This window comes from Mesoplodon mirus (assembly GCF_964341445.2).
Source record: "Mesoplodon mirus genome assembly, chromosome: 1".
Taxonomy (NCBI): Eukaryota; Metazoa; Chordata; class Mammalia; order Artiodactyla; family Ziphiidae; genus Mesoplodon; species Mesoplodon mirus.
In genome coordinates, this window is record NC_138976.1 from 72570387 (window position 1) to 72593423 (window position 23037).

Here is a 23037-nt window from a genome sequence, read left to right on the forward strand (position 1 = left end):
TGATGCTCTTTCCATCTGTAAAAGAAGAGTCCTTCTCTAATTGTGAATTTTTAAATATATGCTGTTTCTTTTCATTCATTTCTGTAGCCAATTGTTGAGTCTCATCTTCAAGAGAAGGTATAGAAATTCATTTGTGGTTATTACAATAGTAACCTGACATCCTTCAGATGAAGAAAAAAAAGCACATATAAACAGCACATGTTATTACTGAACAAACCACCACCCAGCTAGTTTCTTTTCAAATTTATGGATTATATTGACTTCTGAAGTCTCACTTGGCAGTGGCTTTCAAAGGCACCTGGCTGTACTTGGCAGGAGTACTGCATTGGAAGTTAGTTCTAAAAGTTCTTCTGATGTCAAGAGACTCGTGTTTTCAGTTTGTGACCATGAGAAAGGTATGCAAGAAGCTGTTTTGTAATCTACCTATACCTCTCTTTCTCATGTTTGGAGAAAAATAACACTTTTTTTCTCATTTCTCATCTAGCATTCTCATCACACTTTCTTCCAAATGTTTTTCTTTCACCTAATGCGTTCTATTTCAAAGCAGACTGAACTCTATGCCTAACACTATGCTGAACAAGAGAAAGTCTTCCCTTTGCCACAGGACTATGAGTTAATCCCCTTGCTTTGACCTACTCAAAGCTGCCCAAGGGACGATATCATTACAGAAATTTTTTTCACCACAGAATTTTTGACATGAAATGTCTAAGACCACTCTGGATAAATTTTCTTCTGGTTGGCACTTTTTTTGTAAAGAGGATTTGGCAGAATCAGACTTTTCTTTCCTTTCTCCCCATCACATCAGATTCTGAAATAGACAACCAACCAAGTCACAGCCAATTCTTCAGTCAAGATATTCCAAAAAACCTGGCTCTTGGTTAAATGTGTCCTGCATAATTCATTTTTGTAACATATCCTGGATGTCCTCTCCTCCTCCCTTTGCATTTCCACAGGGGAATAATAGTGTGATACCGTGGGCCATATGTCACTGTATACAAGAAAAAATACACTTCTCTGCCTTGGGCATTGATTACTTTGTTTTCTTGACTTACAACTTACTCCCTAAACCCAAGTGGAGAAACGTTCCTCCAGAACACTCTACCCTTTCTATTTCCCACAAGCACTCACTCATTATAATACATATGTGTCTTTTTTTAAAAAGCCTTGGTGATCATTTCACCTATAGCCAACTTCACAGCCCTCATTTTGTCATGCTCTGTGGAGGCTCAGGCAGTCATTTTTGAGTCTTAGTCTCGTCCAATGTGATAAATTATTTGCAGTTAATATTGACCCAGACTCTTGTAAGGAGAAAGAAAACACTAAGCCCTTCCTGGGGATGGCTTCAGCTCTTTGACTAGTTTGGAACAGAGTCCACAGATGGACATACAGCTCTTGGCCTGCTTTGGTCCTGCCCAGATGGACAGTGTTGCAATTACCCACACTTCCCCAAGGCCGTTTCTTCATTTCTGAAAGCTGGTCTTGATTGTCTCAGAAGCAGAATTCAATTTGCAGTTCCCCCAGTAACGTGCTGTGATTCATTCGGGGACAAATCTGGATTGAACTGAGTCCAAGTGTCTCTTTTGTGAGACAGAAGGGAAGTATAAGTAGATACTATAGTCACCCAGATGATTCAGCCAGGAATTCATGAAGTGATTCATAAATCGTTATAAAGACCACTAAAGACTACTAAAATGGAGCGCTGTCTGGCTATACAAAGTGGGGTATTATCATTGGGGGGTTTTTTTAGATGTTAAATCAGATGTGTAATCCTTAAAACTGTGCTTTTCTTTTTAGGTTTTGAAAAGGATTCCTTTTTTCCCCCTCTGCAGTCAGCCAACTGCTAAAGCCATTTTTCATTGATTAGTTTTCACAGATGAATTTTAAAACCACTACAGATGATACCCCACAATTCTTTGGGGAAATGAAGAATACCTCCCCAAATCTGCCATAGACCAGTTTCTATTCATTATTTCTACTCCCTGGCAGCAAATCAATAATATTTTTCATGTGAATGCAATGAAACTAGCTGTTCTGATGCATTCTTCCTTCTTTGGGAGGTCTGTAACCCCCATGGAAGAAAGAAGGAGGGGGGGGTAACTATCCAAAGCACATACCAACCAACATTTAATCTAGCTGATCATGAAAACACCTCTTTTCAAAGTGTCAGCCCCCAAGCAGTGCTAAAACATACAGTCCCACATGGCGTGCACCGCTTGTGTATACAGTACAAATGAAGAAAAGTGAGACGTATTTATGGCATGTGCTTGATTTGCAACACAGCCTATTAGTAAATTTTGTTTGAAGAAATACAATTGTTAGTTGACATAGAAATACTTTGGATTTATACACAAGGGAGAGAGTGTAACTGAAAGGCGTTATCCAGCTGGAAAGACTAAAGGTATAAGCCTGGCTTGGGCACAAAGAACCCCAGTTTAGAAATGAGCAAATTCACCAAAGCAAACTGGGGAATCACATTGTCAGATTCTTAAAGGCAGTAGGTTGCTGATACCCCCCATCCCCATCATCTGGCAATGAGGAGCGAAACCTCAGATGCCCACAAGAGTCCTCTTCCAGTCCTCCCTCAACCCCTCTCTCTGCCTTGCTTTGCATCTTCACTAGAGAGCATCTTACCTTATTGGGATAAAGTGGTATCTGGAGAACTAGCTGTGTGACTTTGGCAAATCATTTCATGTCTCTGGGCTAGATACAGTGGTGCTCCACTGCCCTTCAGCTCCAATATTCTATGATTGTATGGATTTGTGAGCTCAGGATAATTCATTGGGAAAGCCAGTACCAAAAAAACGAGACTCTTACAGAAGACCACAACTAACTGCTCCTAGAACTAGGAAATTAACCAGATGAGTAAAAGCCTCGCCTTCTTTGAGCCTCTGTCCATAGTCAAGAGAGAAAAGAGTGCTAAGATTTTTTTTATTTTTCGAGCTTCATAGATATTCTAACACAGTGCTATTAGACAGCTCTCAAGCATTGGGTACATTTTAAATCAGGGATACCTTAAATGTACATTCTATTTAGAGCAGTCATTCCATAAACATGTGTCAATCATCTGAAAGGCGTCAGACATTCACTGTTTAAAGTACTTTGATATCTGTGAGTTCCTAATTTAAAATTGTTCATAGTCCACCTGGCCCCTCACCTTGCATCCTTTATTTTTCTCTGTAGTACTCATTTCCTCTAGCTCAATACATAGTTTGTGGGTTTAAAATTGTTCACTGCCTGCTTCCTCTCACACAAACACGGAGATTTGTGTCATGTGTTACTCTCTCCGTAGTGCACTCGGAGCACTTGGTTGGTGTTCAGTAAATACCTTCTGAATGAATAAATGAATATGTTATCGCAGATTTTATGATCCCCGGTAAGAGTTGAGGTTAGCTTTATTTTGCACTTGAAACTGAGGCTGGGAGAAATCAGGGTATTTATTCAAAATTACCCGGCTGGTAAGGGATGGAGCCACACCCCAAGGCCGGGAGGTCTGACTTCTACTCCATCTGTCTTCTACGACAGCCGTCTGCTTCTCCTGCCATTTGCAATTTCTCTGCACATGAACCTCACCAGTTCTATGTGTTTCAATTGGGACCTATTGTTCTATGAAACAATCTAAGATTGAGTACTGCATCAACAGGAGAGTGCTTTGCTTCTGGCCCACATCACTGCAAGGTTGGGAAGCTCAATGTGAACAGAGGGTGGGAGCAGGCCACAAAAGAGACCAAGTAAATACCCCCAAATTATCAGACATTTCCCAAGGTATATGTATAGATAAATATCTGCAGAAATCTTTCCAAGGTGTTTTTATTTTTTCCCCCAGATCTTTGGTGAGCACTTTAAAACCTGTTTCCTTCTCTCTGTCTCTTTTTTTTTGCAAACCGTTGAACCATGGCTTAAGCTAAGGTTATATAAACTCCTCCACTAAATGAGTGGAAATGGTTGACTCAATTCTCTGGTTTGCTTTTGTGTGATCTGCTTCTGGTAAGCAGTGATTTAAAAAAAAAAATTCTGGTCTGTTGTGTGCATTTTTACATAACAATCTTCTATTGTTTCAAAGAAGTATGAAAGGCCCAAGAAGAGACTGGTAAGCTATATCAAATGAAATCTGTGAAATGTCAACTGCAGATCAGCAGCTGGGGAACAGAGTTGGACCTAGAAAGACTTCAGACAGTCTGTCTTCTGGCTCTTGGACACTGCTGTCACTCAGAATGAATGAGAGTGATGTCATCTTGTCCTGACATAGTGGGGGAATGAGATATTCCTTAGGAGAAAAATTATAAATCACTGCAGTTTATACTCAGCATCAAAATTATTTATTTATTTTAGTATCAAAAAGTTTAATTCATCTTCTTTGGAGTTAAAGAAAATTTTTCTGTTTAGGGCAGAAAATTCAGATCATATTTATTTGACCGTGTGTGCGTGTTAAAAAGACTAGGTTGGAAAATAGGTGAGGACACTAAGAAAAAGGGATTTTGAGGCCCCCTCTACTCTACCTTCAGTAACAATAACATTTTGTGTTTTGCTTAGCAAGTTTCTGTTCAAGCATGCATGTTTTTTGTTTGTTTGCTTGCTTCTGGAGTAAATGGCCTCAGACTACTCAAGTTTCTTGAGTCCCTTTGGCTGTTTAAATAACATTCCTGGCATCTCTCTTGCTATGATTTAGTGATTGCTTTTGGTTGCTCCCAGGGCCTTGCCTTGAACAGTACGGCTCTCTCTTTCTCTGCTCCTCTCCTGCCCTCTCATCCCTGATTCTAATTTGCTATTTCTATTTCTATGAGCTAGTTAACAAGTAAGCAAGTTTATAAAAATTAAAGTTAATAGATTGTGAGAGATCTTTCAATAAAATACAATGTAGTGTTTTTAGGCAGTAACAAAATTGATTCTATGTGCTGTACTTGAAAGTCAGTCATTTATGCACTCGTTTCTTACACTGGGCTTTTTAGTGCTAAATTCTTATTTATTTCCTTGTTCCTAGAAATTGTCTGGATCACAATCAAGATCACATCTTGTTACTTTCCATCTTTTCTTTATATATGTAAAAGTTAGAGTTTTTGTACCAATTCTTTCCTTTCCAAAGCAAAGACTACTTTAAGTGTACATTTATTTCATTTAGAATAGTATATATTTAAATTTTTATTAATACTTTATATGGAGTGATGTACTGTATTTTGAAATTATATTAATTTATACCATATAATCTTATTTATTTGAATAACGTGGTGAAAAATCCAGACTCAATTAGCAAAAAGCAAAATGTAGAGTCAGTTGAAGGCTCAGTAAGTATTATTATATTCCCCCCAGGTCTCTGAGATAGATGATGCTAAAATCTTGATGCGTATGTACTTCCACATTTTTTTTCTCTGCTCAACATTGCTATTACATTAAGTAATATGTGGTAACCAAGAGAGAATGGCCAGGGTGTGAAACTTGTGTGAATAAATAGATAAGAATGATTTGTAATTAGCATATAATTATATACTCTCTAGATAGATAGATAGATACATAGATATATAATTTATATATAGATATATCATCTAAATATAGATATAGAGGTCTGTTGTATGAAATTAACATTCCAGATGACACCTAAAATGCTCAGATGAATTCTTTTCTTTTAGTTGGTTGAATACACCCCTTTTTTATAGCTAGTAATCATAATTCACCCTATAGTCACATCATCCCGAATTATAAAAATGTAAGGTTTTATATTGCTCACAATCTTTGCCTCCTTCCCCTTCCCCATACACATTTTCTACTCTTTGTTAATCAAACCTTCATTTATGAGTCAGACTTACTGTGCTGTGGGGGAGGGAGTTGTGAAACAAAATTATTCTCCTCCATCAAGCCGGTGATACTAAGGTCCTACTTCTAAATACTGCAACTTGCTCCATCTACACATCTCTGCTCCATCAATCCTTAAGAGAAAGGACAGGTGGCAGAAGTACCAGAAGAGAAGACTGAAAAAACACCAAGAGCATGTTATATCTTTTATTCCCAAACAAAGAAATATAATTAAGAAGGCAAAGGATCTTGCTGCTTTGTCCCCAAAAAACAAAATTGAGATGCCAAAGATGGCTATTTAGCAATGGCATAGGTTTCCTTCCAATTCAAATCCACCCCTTTCCCTCCCTCCCTGGAGATCTTCCGTTCACAGAATTCTGGTTTTGGTTGGTGATGTGGACTCCTTCTAGCCCCAAAGTCTGTGGTCTCACAATTCCTCCTGCCTCTCCCACAAGCCCAGATCAGCCTGTAAGACACATTGAGGACATGTTCCCCAAGAAAATAGCCTCGATACGGGGAATCCCGGCATACAAGTTTTAATAGATATTCTCAGGACAGTGCCAGTGTTCATTTGCTCTGTTTTTCCTCAAGGCCATTCAGCACATCTTTTCAGGCTAATTCCAGTTAAGATGATGTGCTTGGAAAATATATATTTACCAGGCACAGGACACTCAGTTACTCTTTTCTTCCAGCTGAGTGAAGATCTAAGTTCTTGATTAAGCAAGCATCCTAACCCAGCTAGTTTCTTTAAGCCTCCTCTGACTTGTCTTCTCCGTAAGTTAACCAGTCCAAATCCTTCCTTCTTGGTTCCTACATCATCTTACATAGTCTCATCAGACCTCAGCAAGGGGAATGCAAAAACAAATGGGATTTCATCCCATGGTTTCTTACTGTGGCAATACAAATGTAGAAACTCTGCCTTGTTAAATACTGGTTCAAATACTGGTTAAATACTGGTTCAAAATGTTGAAAATTGCTTGATAAACTTGACTGGTTCGTCCTCCCTTTGATCACCTATGGCCCTACACAAAAAGCCCAGAAAAATGAAGTGATCTGTTTCTATGAAATAAGTGGTGTACACAGATGACGACATCTACATGTTGGCATAAAACAAAGCCTGTCTTTCTATACACTGTAAGAAACAGCCTATTTAAGGTTTTCAATCAATCACCTGAGCCTTTGCGGGGAAACTAAACTCTTCATTGCTAATATAGTTTTTCCTAACATCGTGATGCTTCTTTTTTTTTTTTTTTTTGTGGTATGTGGGCCTCTCACTGTTGTGGCCTCTCCTGTTGCGGAGCACGGGCTCCGGACGCGCAGGCTCAGCGGCCATGGCTCACGGGCCCAGCCGCTCCACGGCATGTGGGATCCTCCCAGACCGGGGCATGAACCCATGTCCCCTGCAACGGCAGGCGGACTCTCAACCACTGCGCCACCAGGGAAGCCCTGTGATGCTTCTTTTCACTGCACTGACAGAGTCCCTGCTCCTTTCTCCACCACACTTGCACCAGCCCCCTACTGAACTGGCAGATTGAATGTCGTTTTGATAGTCTATGGTCATTGCTCAACTTTAATACTGTTTGCACGGGTACACTTCAAGGGAACTTCAATGTTAGAAAGTATAAACTGCCCTTTTAAACCTAGTGAGTCAGATCCTGCCATTTTTCTGTATAATTAGAAGATCAATGGATAATTATCCATTTTATATCTCGGGTTAGTTGATGATGTCACCTTATGTAAACACCTGTATGTCCCACCTCAGAAACTACCATAATCTCATTATGATTGGCCCCTGTGACTGCAAAAGATGTCCCAAATCGTGTGTAAGGTTCCTGTTACACCCCGGGCAATGTTCTTTGCCAAGCACAGAACCCACACAGATCTTTTTGGGTTCTGGATTTCAAACCACAGTTGACCTTTGAGGTTTAAGTTAATTTATTCTTGGCAAAAGAAAATGTATTGTTTAAAGAGAATAGGACTAGAGAGGCTTATAATAAAGTCTTATAACACTTCTTGGACCTCAAATATGTCTTACAGAACAAAATGTTTATGAGCTAAGTGTAAATGAATCAGAAACACACAGATTAAATTTCCCTTAAAATGCAAACGGGTCTAAAAATTAGCAGAAAAGGGGTCTGGCAAAAGATGTGCTTTGAATTTCACCAAACCCAGAGTATTTGAAATGCATTTTAAGAAGCTTGACAAACTCAGACTGTGACTAGATTTTTCCCTTTGTTGATCTCTTTTATTCCTTCAATATCTCAGTTGAGAAGTCAGTGGTTAAAAATGGGAAAGAAAAGTCTTAAGTTTTTTTTAAAGGGCTTTTTGTCACACTCTTTTACAGCCAGAAGAGGGAATTAGAATTTGGCTTTGAAGAGTTTGTCTTTGCTCCTGCTATTTTACATCTCTTATGTTTCCTTTTATAATTGTTTCCTCAGGTTTGCACCTTCTGCTCCATCTCCTCACCACATCAGCCCCCGGAGAGTTCCAGCTCCTCCTTCAATAATGCAGAGAACACAGCCTCCCCATACCCAGCAGCCCTCAGCATCACACCTGAAGTCTTATCAGCCAGAAACAAACTCTTCTTTTCAACCAAATGGAATCCATGTCCATGGTAAGCAAGTAGCTGACAGTCCCTTGAGTTTTGAAAAGTGATGTTGTGCTGTTGCTTTTAATCAAGTGTCTTAGTTACCTGTTGTGGATTTCAGATGTCCTGCTATACACCACTAGGCTTTGGCTTTAATAACTTTCCTCTAAAATTTCACACTTAATCAGCATGAAATCTTGCAGTATCTTCCTGGCTTTGACCCTAAGATGGTGTGACTTAGGACACCCCCAAGTGGTCAGCCCAAGGTGATGATTCATTCATTGACCCAGCCCTTTTTTTTTTTTTTTTTTTTTGTGGTACGCGGGCCTCTCACTGTCGTGGCCTCTCCCGTCATGGAGCACAGGCTCCGGACGTGCAGGCTCAGCAGCCATGGCTCACGGGCCCAGCCACTCTGCGGCATGTGGGATCCTCCCGGACCGGGGCATGAACCTGTGTCCCCTGCATCAGCAGGCTGACTCTCAACCACTGCGCCAGCAGGGAAGCCCGACCCAGCACTTTTAACACCTCATGGTTAGGCCCTAACAACAGCATCTTGCTTCCTAAACAATAAACAGTGTAAAAGGGAAACAACAGGAGTCCTTTTGCCCGTGCATGCCTCTCCTCTCACAGGTCTTTGCCCCCATTCCCATATGCCCAGATCCCCTCCATCCTTCAAGGCCCAGATGAAATGGCACTTCTCTCTGAAGCCTTTCCTGATCTCCTTGCTGGATGTAATCTCTCCTGGCTTTAAACACTTGATTACATATCACCTGTATTTCTGATATTATTGATACTTATGCTCTCTCTCCCTTGTAATTTACTTCTCTGTGGGTAAAACTTGTCTTCACTGGTAATGTGTAAACTTCTTTCTAAAGTCAGAATTTTCTGACCCACTGTTCTTTCTTTTAGAGAACTTAGCATAGTTCTTCACGTGTTGTAAAGACACATAGATACTGGATGAGTTCATGGAAGAAGAGGAGGGAAGGAAGGCAAGAGGAATCATGATGGTTTTCAAAATGTGTTTAACCTAGAACATGCATGGAGAACTAAGTTTAGCTTAATTTCTTTTCTTTACTTAAACCAATTTTACTGACTCGGGCAGATATCTTAGTGAACATCCATAGAAAGTTGAGTTGTCAAATCATATAGACTCAAAGTATACATAGCCTTTTATTTCCTAGGGACAGACACACCTTCTGTATAAGCAGAAGGGATACCATACATTTAAACTGAGAGTTTCAGCACCTGAGAAGCATGACTCTTCTCCATCTGTCTCATGTTGATTCCTGAGTTTGCTCTTTATGAGTTATTACTTGAAATTAATGGGTGGTGTGGTATCCCCAAACAAATCTAAATCAGTATTCAAGCTGTGTGGATAAGTGTGAATAACCTCCCAAGATGGCAGAATCAAGCAGTACTATGGAGCTAGGTTTGGATAAGAACATCAAAGCAGGGGTCTAGACAGACAACGAGGAGACAAAATGCAGACAGTGGCAGGTTGTTGGAAGGGAAGAATCTTGGAAAGCCCAGGGCCACTGGCTCTGGCTCAAAGTTCCATCCATTGCTTCTCCCCTCTCCCTGATAGTAGTCACACAAACCCCCGTTCCCCAACAAAACTTGGGCCTGTGGTAATTTTTACCTTCTTCTGTCAGTAAATTTCTTCTCAAGCTTTATTATGTGTTTACTCAAGCAAGAAACATTCCTTGAGTGCCTACTATGCGTAAAGCAGTGAATGTGTGAGGAAGACAAACAGAGCACTCTGTCTTCTGAGGGGGGCCTCCCAACCCTGACAAGGAGCTCTTCTAATGTGGGGGAGATTCAGGTGCTCTGAAGCCACCCTCACCTACAGGCAGGAGGCAAACAACAGGAGTTCGGGGTTTGTGGAATACAGAATAGGTCACTGATTCTAAGACACACAATTTTTACCTTCATATTTTAACACTGCTGAAATCTGAACATATCCCAGTCAGTGGCATCATGTAACTGGCAGTGATTTTTCTTTCTGGTGCTGTATAGAACAATGGAGCATTTCACAGTCAACGGTGTCCTAATTCCAGTGAAATGCAGTATAACACACTTTGATTACAGCTGTGAAAAACACATTTTAAAATTTCAAAAATTAACCTACTTGCATGAAAAAATATTGGACGGAAATTCTCCAAAATGTTGACAGTTTTTTTTTTAATCATGGTGGTAGGATAATGGGTGGTTTCTTTTCTTCTTTTTTCTGCTTTCTAAAGAAATTCTAAAAGAGATTTTGGAATTAGACCAATTTGAATGCAAATACCAATCTACTCAACTGTGTGACTCTGGACAAATTATTGAGCCTCAGTTCCCTTTCATTAAATGAGGGGAGTCTTACCTACCTTCTCTCATCAGTTGTTAACGAGAATTCAACAAGCAGAGCACCTGGCACTGTGCAGGAGCTTAACTAATTAATGTTCTTCCTTCTACTCCCTTTTCTTTATTAGACTATTTGAGAATAGGAATAATATTTGTAGTCTTAGGGCAAGCATAATACTTGGTGCAAAGTAGGCATTTAATAAGTATTTACTGAATAAGTGATTGACACTTTCTCATTCACCAAATGAATAATGAAACAAGAGGGTACAGATAATGGGATTTACCTGATCATTTTGCCCTGCCTCTCAGCAAAAGACTCTTCTGCCGTATTTCTCATTTTTAGTTGAACAATGAATTTTCTCAGGTTTAGCTGAAACTTGAAATTGTGGTTTTATTTTTTAATTTCACTTTAATTGTTAAAAATTCCCATGGCCAGTGAGAAACTGCTAATAGTGTTACCGATCCTCCCTAGTTGTTCCCCAACAAATGTCCTTCTGCCCAGTGTTGTTGGAGCCAGTAGAATGAGACTGAGTTCGTTTCAGAAGCAAAGGAAAGCTTTATGCTTTGATCAAAGAATGGAGAGGCTCTGGCTCCTGCTCTAGAGCACAGGCTCTCCCAGAAAGGCTGGAGGCTGGGCTGCCTTATAGGGTTCTCTCCTTCAGAGGAGTGGGAGGAGTTCCTGGGGGTCCCGTGCAGCATTTCTGCAAATAGCATGCCATCCTCATCTTCAAGTGCAGTGTCGTGCTCTGTGCTTCTGCACAATGCATGCCAAGCTGAAGTGTCTGGTGCAGCAGTTCTGCACTGGGAACTCAAATCCGACATATTAAGTGCAAGGCCCGCTATACGCAAGTGAAAGTAAACACAAAAGCAGAGGTTATCTTATCACCTAGGTTGTGTCTTATGTTTCCCGGGGACCCCAGTGGACTTTGCCAGTGACAGTAGCAGGTCTAAATTAGATACATACAACAAGCCTTTCTGGAAGAGATCAAGATTAGTTATGCAAATTGGAAATCATGACTTTCTCCCAGGACAATGGGCAAGTGGCTGCAGTGAAGAGCTTGCAAAGAGTGTTCATGCATTAGCCCCTGGGCAACTGCTAGAATTTAGGGAGTAGGGATCCAGACGCAGACTTACTTCCTCCTCAAGCATTTTTTCTGAAAATGTTTTTGTGAAACTTTCTGGGCATGAGCACTTCTCATCAACTACTCCTTAGGATAAGGGCCCAAATTGATCTAATGTTTTTCAAGCAGGCGTTACAGTGCTGGGAGTGAGGGGAGCAGATACCCTCTACATGAGTTGCTGTTATTGGCCGTGCCTTTCAGCTTTGGTTGCACTAGTTTGCTCGATGGTGTTATATAGCATCTTGGTAACTAAGAACTTCACCCCCATTAAAAGTAGATTTTTAGGGGCTTCCCTGGTGGCGCAGTGGTTGAGAGTCCGCCTGCCGATGCAGGGGACACGGGTTCGTGCCCCGGTTCGGGAGGATCCCATATGCCGCGGAGCGGCTGGGCCCGTGAGCCATGGCCGCTGAGCCCGCGCGTCCGGAGCCTGTGCTCCTCAATGGGAGAGGCCCGCATACCGAAAAAAAAAAAAAAAAAGTAGATTTTTAAAGCCCCAAGCAGTGTCGGGATTCCTAACATGATAGCTACGGTGAATATTTGTTCTTTCTTTCAAGAAGTTCATGGCTTTAATGAGCGTTGTCACCCCCATCCTCTCTGTGCTCCCTACTGCAGGTAGAGGTCAGAGAAAAATGTCATCACTGTATTTTTAGAGATGGGAACTGAGACATAGAAGAATATTAAATGTCTAGGAATTGCTGCCTTGGCAAAGTAAACAGGCGTCTTTAACAAGAAGTCCACATTTCCAAGCCACATTCTTAATCTACCTATTTTTAAGTCAAAGGTACATCAAAATAAATATGTGTTTATATCTATCCATGGAATATACGTTTGTATGTAGATGCTGTTGCATTACATAGAGCCATGAAAGGTTAGTACTCAGAGTGGCTTTAGTCTTATAGATGAAGAAGAAAATGAGGTCCATTGAGTTTTGCTCATGGTGTACTAATTGATAAGAGCTTAGATGTTGTGTGCTCTATGTATATATTTATTACGAGGTATTTTGTAAAAGGCACACTTTGAAAAGATTAATAGCACTGCTTTTTCAAGTTCCCTTAACCTAGTGGATGACCCAGGACCAGAGCTTAGTTTTGTTGATTCTGCATCCACTTCATCCATTCATACTGCCTTCGTTAGTAAGGGTGGATAAGGTGTCATTTCTTTTAATGTTTGAATACTGGTAGCATTTACAGGTCTCTGAGTGGCATCTCCAAGGCAACTTCCTAGTACGTTTTAGTCTTTTATTTAAGATGTAAACATAAGGACAACTCTTTCCAATCATGTAAGCTTGTTCTTCAGTCTTTTCTTTCTCTTTAGGACCATTCTCTTGCCCGGGCAAGCCTCAGAATTTTGCCTGGATTAGTTGCCTGAGAGTTGATATTTGTATCAACTCTTTTTAAATGCTCTATTCACTCCAAGCTGTTAGAATGCTGTGGGATTTCCTAGAACAGTATTTTCACAACCTTCCTGCTTCTGGACCCATCAAGGAGAGGCCAAGTTCAATTCAGCAAGTGTTTATTGGTCACCCACTTTTGTCAGGCAAACATGAATGTCATTTAATCAATGCAATGTGATACATGCAATAACAGAATGTATCAGAGGCTCCTAGTTTATTCAGAAGAAGGTGTCAGAGAAGGGGTCCTAGAGGTGAATAGAGTTTCTTCGTGAATAGAGTTTTGTTTTGCTTTGTTTAATACTGGAATATAGCCGATTAATAATGTTGTGATAGTTTCAGGTGCACAGCAAAGCAACCCAGCCATACATACACATGTATCCACTCTCCCCCAAGCTCCCCTCCCATCCAGGCTGCCACATAACATTGAGCAGAGTCCCCTGTGCTATACAGTAGGTCCTTGTTGGTTATCCATTTTAAATACATGTGTGTACATGTCAGTCCCGAACTCCCAGTCTATCCCTCCTCCCCACCCTTCCCCCCTGGTAACCGTAAGTTTGTTCTCTAAGTCTGGGAGTCTGTTTCTGGCTTGTACATAAGTTCATGTGTATCATTTCTTTTTAGATTCCACATATAAGTGATATCATACGATATTTCTCTTTCTCTGTCTGACTTACTTCACTCAGTATGACGATCTCTAGTTCCATCCATGTTGCTGCAAATCGCATTTTTTCATTCTTTTTAATGGCTGGGTAATAGTCCATTGCATGTCCAGTGGTTAGGACTCCACACTTTCACTGAATAGAGTTTTGATGGTAAATAGATCACTGGGTAAGCCAAGTGGCGAGAGGCAGTCCAGGCAGGGGGAAGCAAAGCACACAGGCAAGAACACAAATGACAGCATGGTGTGTGCCTAGAGAGATGAGCCAAAGACAGTTGGTATATGGCTGGGATATACAGCTTCAGTCGTGGAGTAGAGGGAGATAAGGCTGAGGAACCTGCAAGACCAGCTCATAACGGGATCTGTGGCCACACTGAGTGTAATGCTGCCGAGTGAAGAGGCCAGCGTGGTATTTAGGAAAGTCAGCCAGGGCACTGTGTAGAGAATGGAATGGGCGAGGTAGGAACATTACATCCTAAGTCTTGGGATTATATTGGACTGTCTGCATAGAACACCCAAACAGCAGTGACTTAAATAAACAGTCCAGTTCACTCAGATAGAAGTGGTAGATAGGGGAATAATGTCAAAATAATGTGGAACTCTGGTTGTTCACACACGATCTTTCCTAGGCAAGAGGAGCTGAGATGGCAAGAGAAGGAGAAAATGAAGAAGCCCTCAGCCTATCTGCTGCATAAGCAGAATCCCTTTCTGCTCTCTTTCTATAAAATTTGAAATGAGCATGATCCCAGGGGCTGCATCCCCAGAAAGGTGCACACCTGACCTGCCCAGCCCTCAGCTGATGGCCGATCACAATTCTTCCTAAGTGCTGGTTCTGTCACCTGCTGTCTCAGTTCCTGCAAGCCATCATTTCCAGTCAACATTTTTGTCCATTTTTAATAAGCACCAAAGAGCCTCCAGCCACATTGAACCGGCTGCCCAAATGCTCTCTTGATTATTTTGTTACTCCTGCAATGAGCAGGTTTCATAGATTTTGAGTGGTCTGTCCCACTCCTGGTTTTCCCAGAGAGCCTGTTATTTGTAATACACATTTGTACAGAACAAAGGGCTTCTCAGGATTTGTTTATCATGTTATAGCAGCATGCCTAGTGTACTCTTCTCATGTGACAAGACATGTAAAAGTAAACAGTGCATGGAGGAGAAGCAGCCCCATGGAGCCAATGGTGCACCAGTCTCCTCCAGCTTTCTGCTTTGCCATCTTTAACAGTGGCTTCCATCCTTCTGGTCACAATACGGATGCTGATGTTCTCCATTCATTTCTTGTCTCAGTTTCAGGCGAAAGTGAGGGAGAAGAGTGAAGGACAGGTGTACCCCAAACTTAGTCCCATGGCCACCCTCACATGCAAGGGAGTCTGGGAAGACAGGTATTTTAGTTCATTGCCATGCTCGACAAAACTGAGGTTCTGTTTTGTTTTGTTTTTTTTTTCCGTACGCGGGCCTCTCACTGTTGTGGCCTCTCCCGTTGCGGAGCACAGGCTCCGGACGCGCAGGCTCAGCGGCCATGGCTCACGGGCCCAGCCGCTCCGCGGCATATGGGATCCTCCCAGACCGGGGCACGAACCCGTATCCCCTGCATCGGCAGGCGGACTCTCAACCACTGCGCCACCAGGGAGGCCCTGAGGTTCTGTTAATAATGTTTATTGGATAGACAGACTACAGGGTGTGCCAAAGATTCTCTGGAACCGTCTTCTAATCTGTAAAATGAAACTATCTCATGGATTCATTCACATTGATTGCCTCTGGGAAATCAGTGATAGAGCCTAGAGACCTCTTTCTGAGGGTTCTGCCCCATTTTCTGCCCCTCTTCCCTATTCTCTTAGGTTTCTATACTTTCCACTGCTTGCTCCCATTTTCACCCCTCTGGAGTTGCCAGCTGCCAACACAAAGATTTCCATCATCCAAGGTCCAGTCATTAGATTTCATTAGGAAATCACCATGAAGCTGTCTCCCCAGCCTGAGCTGTTTGATATCAAGGCAGCAGCGGGGGAAAAGCAGAGCCTTCTCTGCTGGTCCTGGCTCCTGTGGTTCATACGCTGTCTTTCTCATGATTTAAGTGTGCCTGCAGGCCCCGAAGAAGCAGGCCAGTGAGCTCCCAGACAATAGTGGCATTTTCCCACCTCAGTGCGGACAACAAAAGGTTTCCAGACACCAACAGGCCTCCAAGAACAAAACACGTTGTAAATGGCTTGTCCTACCAAACAACCAAACCATCTTTCAAACTGAAGAAACCTCAGAGCACTGATACTTAAATGAAATGGAGTGGCAGGTACAAGCTTAACTTCTTCCTCTGTGTTGGCTGTTTACTTAACAGTGATTGTGCAATGGTACTTTCCAGAAGAGCCCTATGGGTTACAGCCATGACTGATCTCATTTCTGGGAGTTTATAGTGTTAAATGTTTAAAGCTTATTTTTTTAAAAGGCAAATTGTAGAGACAATAAACATACTTCCCTCCCACAGGAAATTTAGTCACATCTGCATATGTGAGGTTGTGAAATAATAAAGCAGTAAGTCTAGAAATTGTATTGCTTAGAACTTAAGCATGTGTCACAACTTTGCCTTGAAATCTCTGGAAGACAAATAAGATTGATAAATCAACAGTGTAATAGTCTTCACTGAGAAAGTTGTGACATATTCACAAGGAGATTGAGCCAATGAGTGTACTTCACGTTATTCTGATGTTATCAGCTGATATTATCATCAGTGGTCATAATCAGGAATAATTTTTGGTATCAGCCTTGATGTTATTAATGCTTATATAGTACTGGGGATTGATGATTAGATCCAGGGAAATTCTTAATTACTCTTATATACTTAATTACTACAAAATTATCCCAAGAGCAATTTTACATTGCTAGTACTTGATAAATTCTGACAGTGCTAATTCTATAAAACAAAAGTTAAATTTAATTGTGTATGTGAGTGCAGTCAGAATTTCAACATGTTGGGTTTTATGACAGGTGTGTAAGATGGTCATCTTAATCAGAAGAGCTGTTTGATTGATTATGGAAAATTGAACTGTGAATAATCTACATATATGATTAAGCATCTGCACACACAAGCACACACACTCACAGATTAAACCCATATATCAGTAAGGATATTAAAGGACTAGATCTAAATCAAGTAATCATCACTAAATTCTAAGTTTCCTTAGGACAGGAATTGTATCTCCTCACAATGTTTGGTACATGGTAATACTTAATAAAAGTTTATTGAATAAATATGAATTAATAAAAAGGGGAGGAGGAAGAGAGGGATTTTGCCCATGGTTTCTTAAACTGGTTGGTGGAGCCAGCCGTTGGCAAAATTGTGACTTGGAATCAAGTTTTCAAGGCCTGTCTTTTCTCTGGGCACTTCCTCTTATTTTCCTGTTCGTCTCTTTAGATATCCAGTGCTTACCAACTGCCTGGGACCTCTCCCTAGAGGAAATAGGATGATTTAATGATTCACTTATACATTAAGGTAAATTTAATGCAATACTCCTTCTCATGAGTATTTGCACATCTGGTACTGAGTGTCAAGTAGTGAAATTCTGATCAGTGGCAACCCTGTGGAAGAGGTATTTTGAGGCAGTCCCAGGGCCCATAGGTGCAAGTCCCTTGTTTTTGAAAGCACTTTTCAGTTTTCAAAGCATTCCCAGCCACTAGCTTACATACCCCCAAATTGGTCACAGTATCTCAGAAGAGGAGATTTCCAGAAGAGGAAGTTGTGACTTGCCCAAGGTGATAAAGGAAGAGAAACAGTGAGCTGTAGAAAAAGCTGTAGAAAAGTCTGCAGAAAAAGACTTTGGAGTCAGGCAGATCTGAATAGGAATCTTATGAGCAAGTCATGCAATGTCCTGAATCTAAGTTTCCTGACTATTTTATTTTTATTGAAATACAGTTGGTGTACAATATTACATTAGTTTCAGGTGTACTGAAATTTGACATTTACATGCATTATGAAATAATCACCACAAGTTTAGTAACCATCTGTCCCCGTACAAAGTTATTACAATATTATTGACCATATTCTTTATGCTGTATATTACGTCCCTGGGCCTTTTTATATAACTGGAGATTTGTACCTCTTAGTCTGCTTCATCTGCTTCACTGACTACCCTCCCCTCTGCAAACCACCCATTCTCTATATCAGTGAGTCTATTTCCATTTTGTTTTGATTCTTTGTTTTGTTTTTTAAATTCTGAGTATAATAGGGGGATAGTGATACTTCTCTTTCAGAGTTGGTGTAAGAGTATGCCTGGTCTGCAGTATATGCTCAGTTAATTAGAGCTATTATTATTGTTGTCATTTTTCTACTGTGTACCAGATACTGGGTGTGCTGGATACTTCCACTTGTATTGTTTAATCCTCACAATAACATTAATAAAAATATTAATATACACTAGCCTCCCAGGTGAGACTGAGAGTTTAAGCACCTTGCCCCAAGTCACATACCTAGTGAATATCAGAGCTGGTTTTATAAACACAGTCTGACCCCAAAGCCCACACTCATTCTCCTTCATGATGATGCCTGTAGCTACAGTACTGTAAGAGTTTTTAGTTAGCTTGGGAATTATTTTTGTGTGAAGGTCAAATGTGGAACCATTAAAGATGAGGTTCCTTACAGGGCTAAAATTCTGCTGGCAATACAGTTACTATGATTCATGAGACAAAGTGATTTCCCACCAACCACTTGTCTTGTGTATTTTGCATACTGATTGCTGAAAATGTTTGCCTTTTTTTCCCCCTGTGTCAGGCAGTATGGTGCATGTTTACAGTGTCCTTTCTTATTAGTCCTCATAACAACCCTATAAAGAAGGCATTGTTTATTCCCATTTTACAGCTGAGGAGTCTGAATCACTAAAACATTAAGTAACTTGCCCATGATTTCTTAATCTTGAAATGGTAGAGCTGGAAACTACACCCAGGACCATCTGACAACAGTCTATGCTCTTCACCACTGGATTAAGAGCCGTGACGGTCCCTGTAGGGAAGGGATAGCTCACACTCTGATTGCCCCCAGTGGTGTTACCCCACAGGTGTGTATGTGTATTGGTGCGTCTGTGTGTCTCTGTGTGTGTGTGCCCACGCGCATGCACACGCCCATGCTCTCATGTGCCATGTTTGCTCAAGCACACGCCTGCTGGGAGAAACTGTTTGGAAGCCTGATTACTAAATCATCAAACCAAGTTTACTGGATTCTTAGCACATTCCTTAAATGCAGTTTTTAAATTCTTATTGACTTTTTAAATTAGAAAAAAAAATTTTACCTGTTCATTTTTTTTAAAGTACTTAGGGTACTTAACCTTATAAAGAGTTTAAGTTGCTTCCCAGCCTATGTTCACCTTAATTCCACTGCTCAAAGGTAATGATTATTAAGATTGGTGAGTATTCCTTTTAGGTTTTTAAAAATGCTTCTGAAAATGAAATATATGCATGTATATGTACATAACATGTGCCCTGTTATAAAGTGGCCTCACATTCTGCATTTTACTTTATGACTTACTTTTTTTTTAAATTAATTAACTTATTTATTTTTGACTGCATTGTGTCTTCGTTGCTACACGCAGGCTTTCTCTAGCTGTGGCGAGTGGGGGCTACACTTTGTTGCAGTGCGCAGGCTTCTCATTGTCGTGGTTTCTTTCATTGCGGAGCACGGGCTCTAGGTGCTTGGGCTTCAGTAATTGTGGTACCCAGGCTCAGTAGTTGTGGCTCACGGGCTCTAGAGCACAGACTCAGTAGTTGTGGCGCACGGGCTTAGTTGCTCCATGGCATGTGGGATCTTCCCGGACCAGGGATCAAACCCATGTCCCCAGCGTGGGCAGGCAGATTCTTAATCACTGTGCCATCAGGGAAGTCCCACTTTTTTTTAACTTACAAAATATATGCTTTTGCTTTCTAGGTCAATGTATATAAATCAACTCCTTTTTAATTGTACAGTATAATACTTATGGGAACTTGTCATTTTTTAATCATTCCACTGTTGAAAGACATTTATGGTTTTTTCCACTTTTTGCTTTTATTAACAATGCTATATTAAATCTCCTTATGTATATTGTGTGTTTACACAGTACTCTCACACACATATATATATCTTTGCATTCTTTCTTTAGGAAATATGTCTGAAAGAGAAATTGCTGGATGAATGGGTATGCACATTTTAAAGCTGGATAGATACTGCCATATATTCCTTCACAAAGTCCATACCAATTTAGACTCTCACCAACAGTGATTAGAGTGCTCATTTCCCCACCCTAGATATTGTCAGTCATTTATTATTATTTTTGTTTGTTTTTTAACTGTTTTGAATTTTGTTTATTTTTATACAGCAGGTTCTTATTACTTATCCGTTTTATACATATTAGTGTATACATGTCAATCCCAGTCTCCCAGTTCATCCCACCACCACTACCACCAGCCCCCTGTCAATCATTTTAATACTTGCCAATTTGTATAGCAAAGTTGTTTTGATTTTTCCTTTGGTTAGTAATGTGACTGAGCATCTTTTAATATTTTTATTGACCTCTAAATGTAGTTTAGTTATAATAGGAATTAAGTAACGGGAGCTACTACTTGGGTATCTATATTATTTATTAAGTAGTTCGCTTGCTCTTTCACCTGCCAGTCAGGTTGTGTCATTGGCAGCATGACAGTTCGTTTTCTTAATTGGAACTCAAAAATTTATTGAAGAGAAGGAAAAGATCCAAGAAAATTTCTGTTTCATTGACTACTGTGACTTCTCTGTCAGTTAACTTAAAAACTATAGAGGGGCTTCCCTCGTGTCGCAGTGGTTGAGAGTCCACCTGCCGATGCAGGGGACACGGGTTCGTGCCCTGGTCTGGGAGCATCCCACATGCCGCGGAGCGGCTGGGCCTGTGAGCCATGGCCGCTGAGCCTGTGCGTCCAGAGCCTGTGCTCCGCAACGGGAGAGGCCACAATGGTGAGAGGCCTGCCTACCACAAAAAAAAAAAAAAAAAAAAAAAACTAGAAAAGTGTTTAATGAACATTATTACAGATTTAGTGCTTTTTCATTCTTTGGGGGAAGCAATGACATTTTTTCCAGCAGCAAATGTTTTGTCTTATATCTGAAACTCATGAAGTTTAGCCTCTAATGAATAGAGATCTTAAAATCAAGTTTAAATATTGTCTTATAACTCTATTTTAGGGTCTGCGCATTTGAACTCTTCAGATCTGAACATACTAATGGCAATCCGTGTCTTGTAATTCTTGTATTTTTAGTTGCAGTTTTCCTTGTAAATATGATAAGCAACTCATCGTTTAGAAGAAAAAATGTGAATAGCTTTGGATGGAATTTCCTTAAAGGGAAAACCCACACACACATCAGAAACATCTTGTTACTGGTAGCAAGGCCACTGTGTTAATAAAACAGAACAACAACAATAAAACACTAGAATTGGCTTGATCTGTGCCCATTCAGGTCATCTGGGCTCAGACCAGGTTGCAAAACAGTCCTAGTTCCCTTAGAATTCCTAGTTGATTTACTTACAATTGTGAGTCCTCTTTCTCATTACAGAAATTTTTGCTTTCTAACCAAACTGCTCTGGCTAAACTCTGTATTTCGTTCTTTTGTAAGGGCTTTGAGAACTTGACCTTAAAGATGCAAGTCTGTTGAAGTAAAAACATTCAGGCATTTTTCTAGATCACTTAAGTGTAACGACCAGCCACTCCTCTCCTACATTCCTCCGCAAACCCAATCTCATATCACACATCCCAGAGCAAAGCCTTTATTACTTCAGATTCTTAAATTCTGTCATCAGAATGGCAGAATGATTCAGGGGATCTGAATTAGCCAAATATTTACCCCAAGGTTGTTTGTGTCTGTGGATCTGGGCTGATGTAGTGTTTTTATCAATACCATTGAGGTCAGTGATAGTACATACATTTATATTGCAATATATGTTTTATAAATTACTCTTAGGTACAAGATCATTATCAGTGACTGGTAGCTATAAAGAAACTGCTCGATAAAATATTTGTTGGATGAATACCTGGATCCTCTTTATAACTTTATGAAGAGAGTAGGAATATATTTCTGCTCCTATTTAGAAATGAAACTCAGATTAGAAACTCAGAAACTCCTTGACCTTGGGATGGTTTCCTAAAAGAGTACAAAGTGTTCTGTGGATGAGTTGAGCCACTTAATTCTCCTGCCCACTCTTGTTCCTCTTCAGGTTCAGTGGCCTCCTGGCATCCAGCAGAAAATGGTGGCTTGGAGCAGCAAAACTCTCCAGGTCATCTTGACAGGGCCAATTGTATTTCCATTGTCTTTGTTTCTTCCTCCATTAAAAGAAAATTTCAGTGTTAGAAAGGGAAGTCACTTTATTTTTCTGAAACTCCTGATAGGCTATTATCTACAAAGTTCATAGATCAAAATCTTTGAGCTCAGTTTTGGTTCCTCTTACCATCAGTATCTTCACCAAAGGCTCTATATGTAAGTATCACTCACTCATCCATTTATTCATTCTCAAATATTCAGCTCCTATTATGTGCCAGATCCTGCTTGGGGGTGCTAAAGCTACATCAATAGAGAAAATAGAAGTCCCTCCCTGTCCTGAGGTTATATGTAAGGAATGGTTCTTGGCAAGCAAAACCTTTGAACTCAACCGTGAGACAGTATTCTTCATGGTCCATATGTAGGCAAGGAATCATGTCATCTATTTAATCCCTGTAGTATATGGCACATTTGAGATGCCTAATACATACTTTAAAATCGAGAGTTTGGTGTGCAGTGGGATGAGAGTAAGCAGGAAAGGAAAGACCCTGTAGACTAGACACACTCATCAGAGTGTGACCCCCAGGTGGCAGTGGGAAGAAGGCTGTCTAGCTGGAGGGGTGGAGCAGAGGAAGGTAGATCATAAATTGAGTTATCCACATTAGTAGTCAGTGTCCCCAAGATTTGACAAGATGAAAAGGCAAGTTTCCTGGTAGCCAGATGGAAAGGAGTGACAGGAATTTGGGATCCAATGACATACATCAGGTTTTACAAATGCAGAGTCCACTCTGCTTTCTTAAACCCACCTATATAGATTTCTTTTACTTCAAGCCCAGATTTCATCTCACTATAATATTCTAGACAGCAGATTTGGGGGAAGCTTAACAGTATGTAACAAGGACTTAGCTGTGAGGCAGA

General features: G+C 40.6%; 1 protein-coding gene across 5 annotated transcripts in view; it reads left to right on the forward strand.

The window, feature by feature from the left end:
* GLIS3 (GLIS family zinc finger 3) overlaps window positions 1–23037 on the forward strand; it is a 533841-nt gene that overhangs the window by 486830 nt on the left and 23974 nt on the right. For all 5 annotated transcript variants that reach the window (XM_082612473.1, XM_082612471.1, XM_082612472.1 and 2 more), the window contains one exon: window positions 8223–8398. In XM_082612473.1, coding sequence (XP_082468599.1) covers window positions 8223–8398 — 176 coding nt within the window. The remainder of the gene's footprint in view (window positions 1–8222; window positions 8399–23037) is intronic.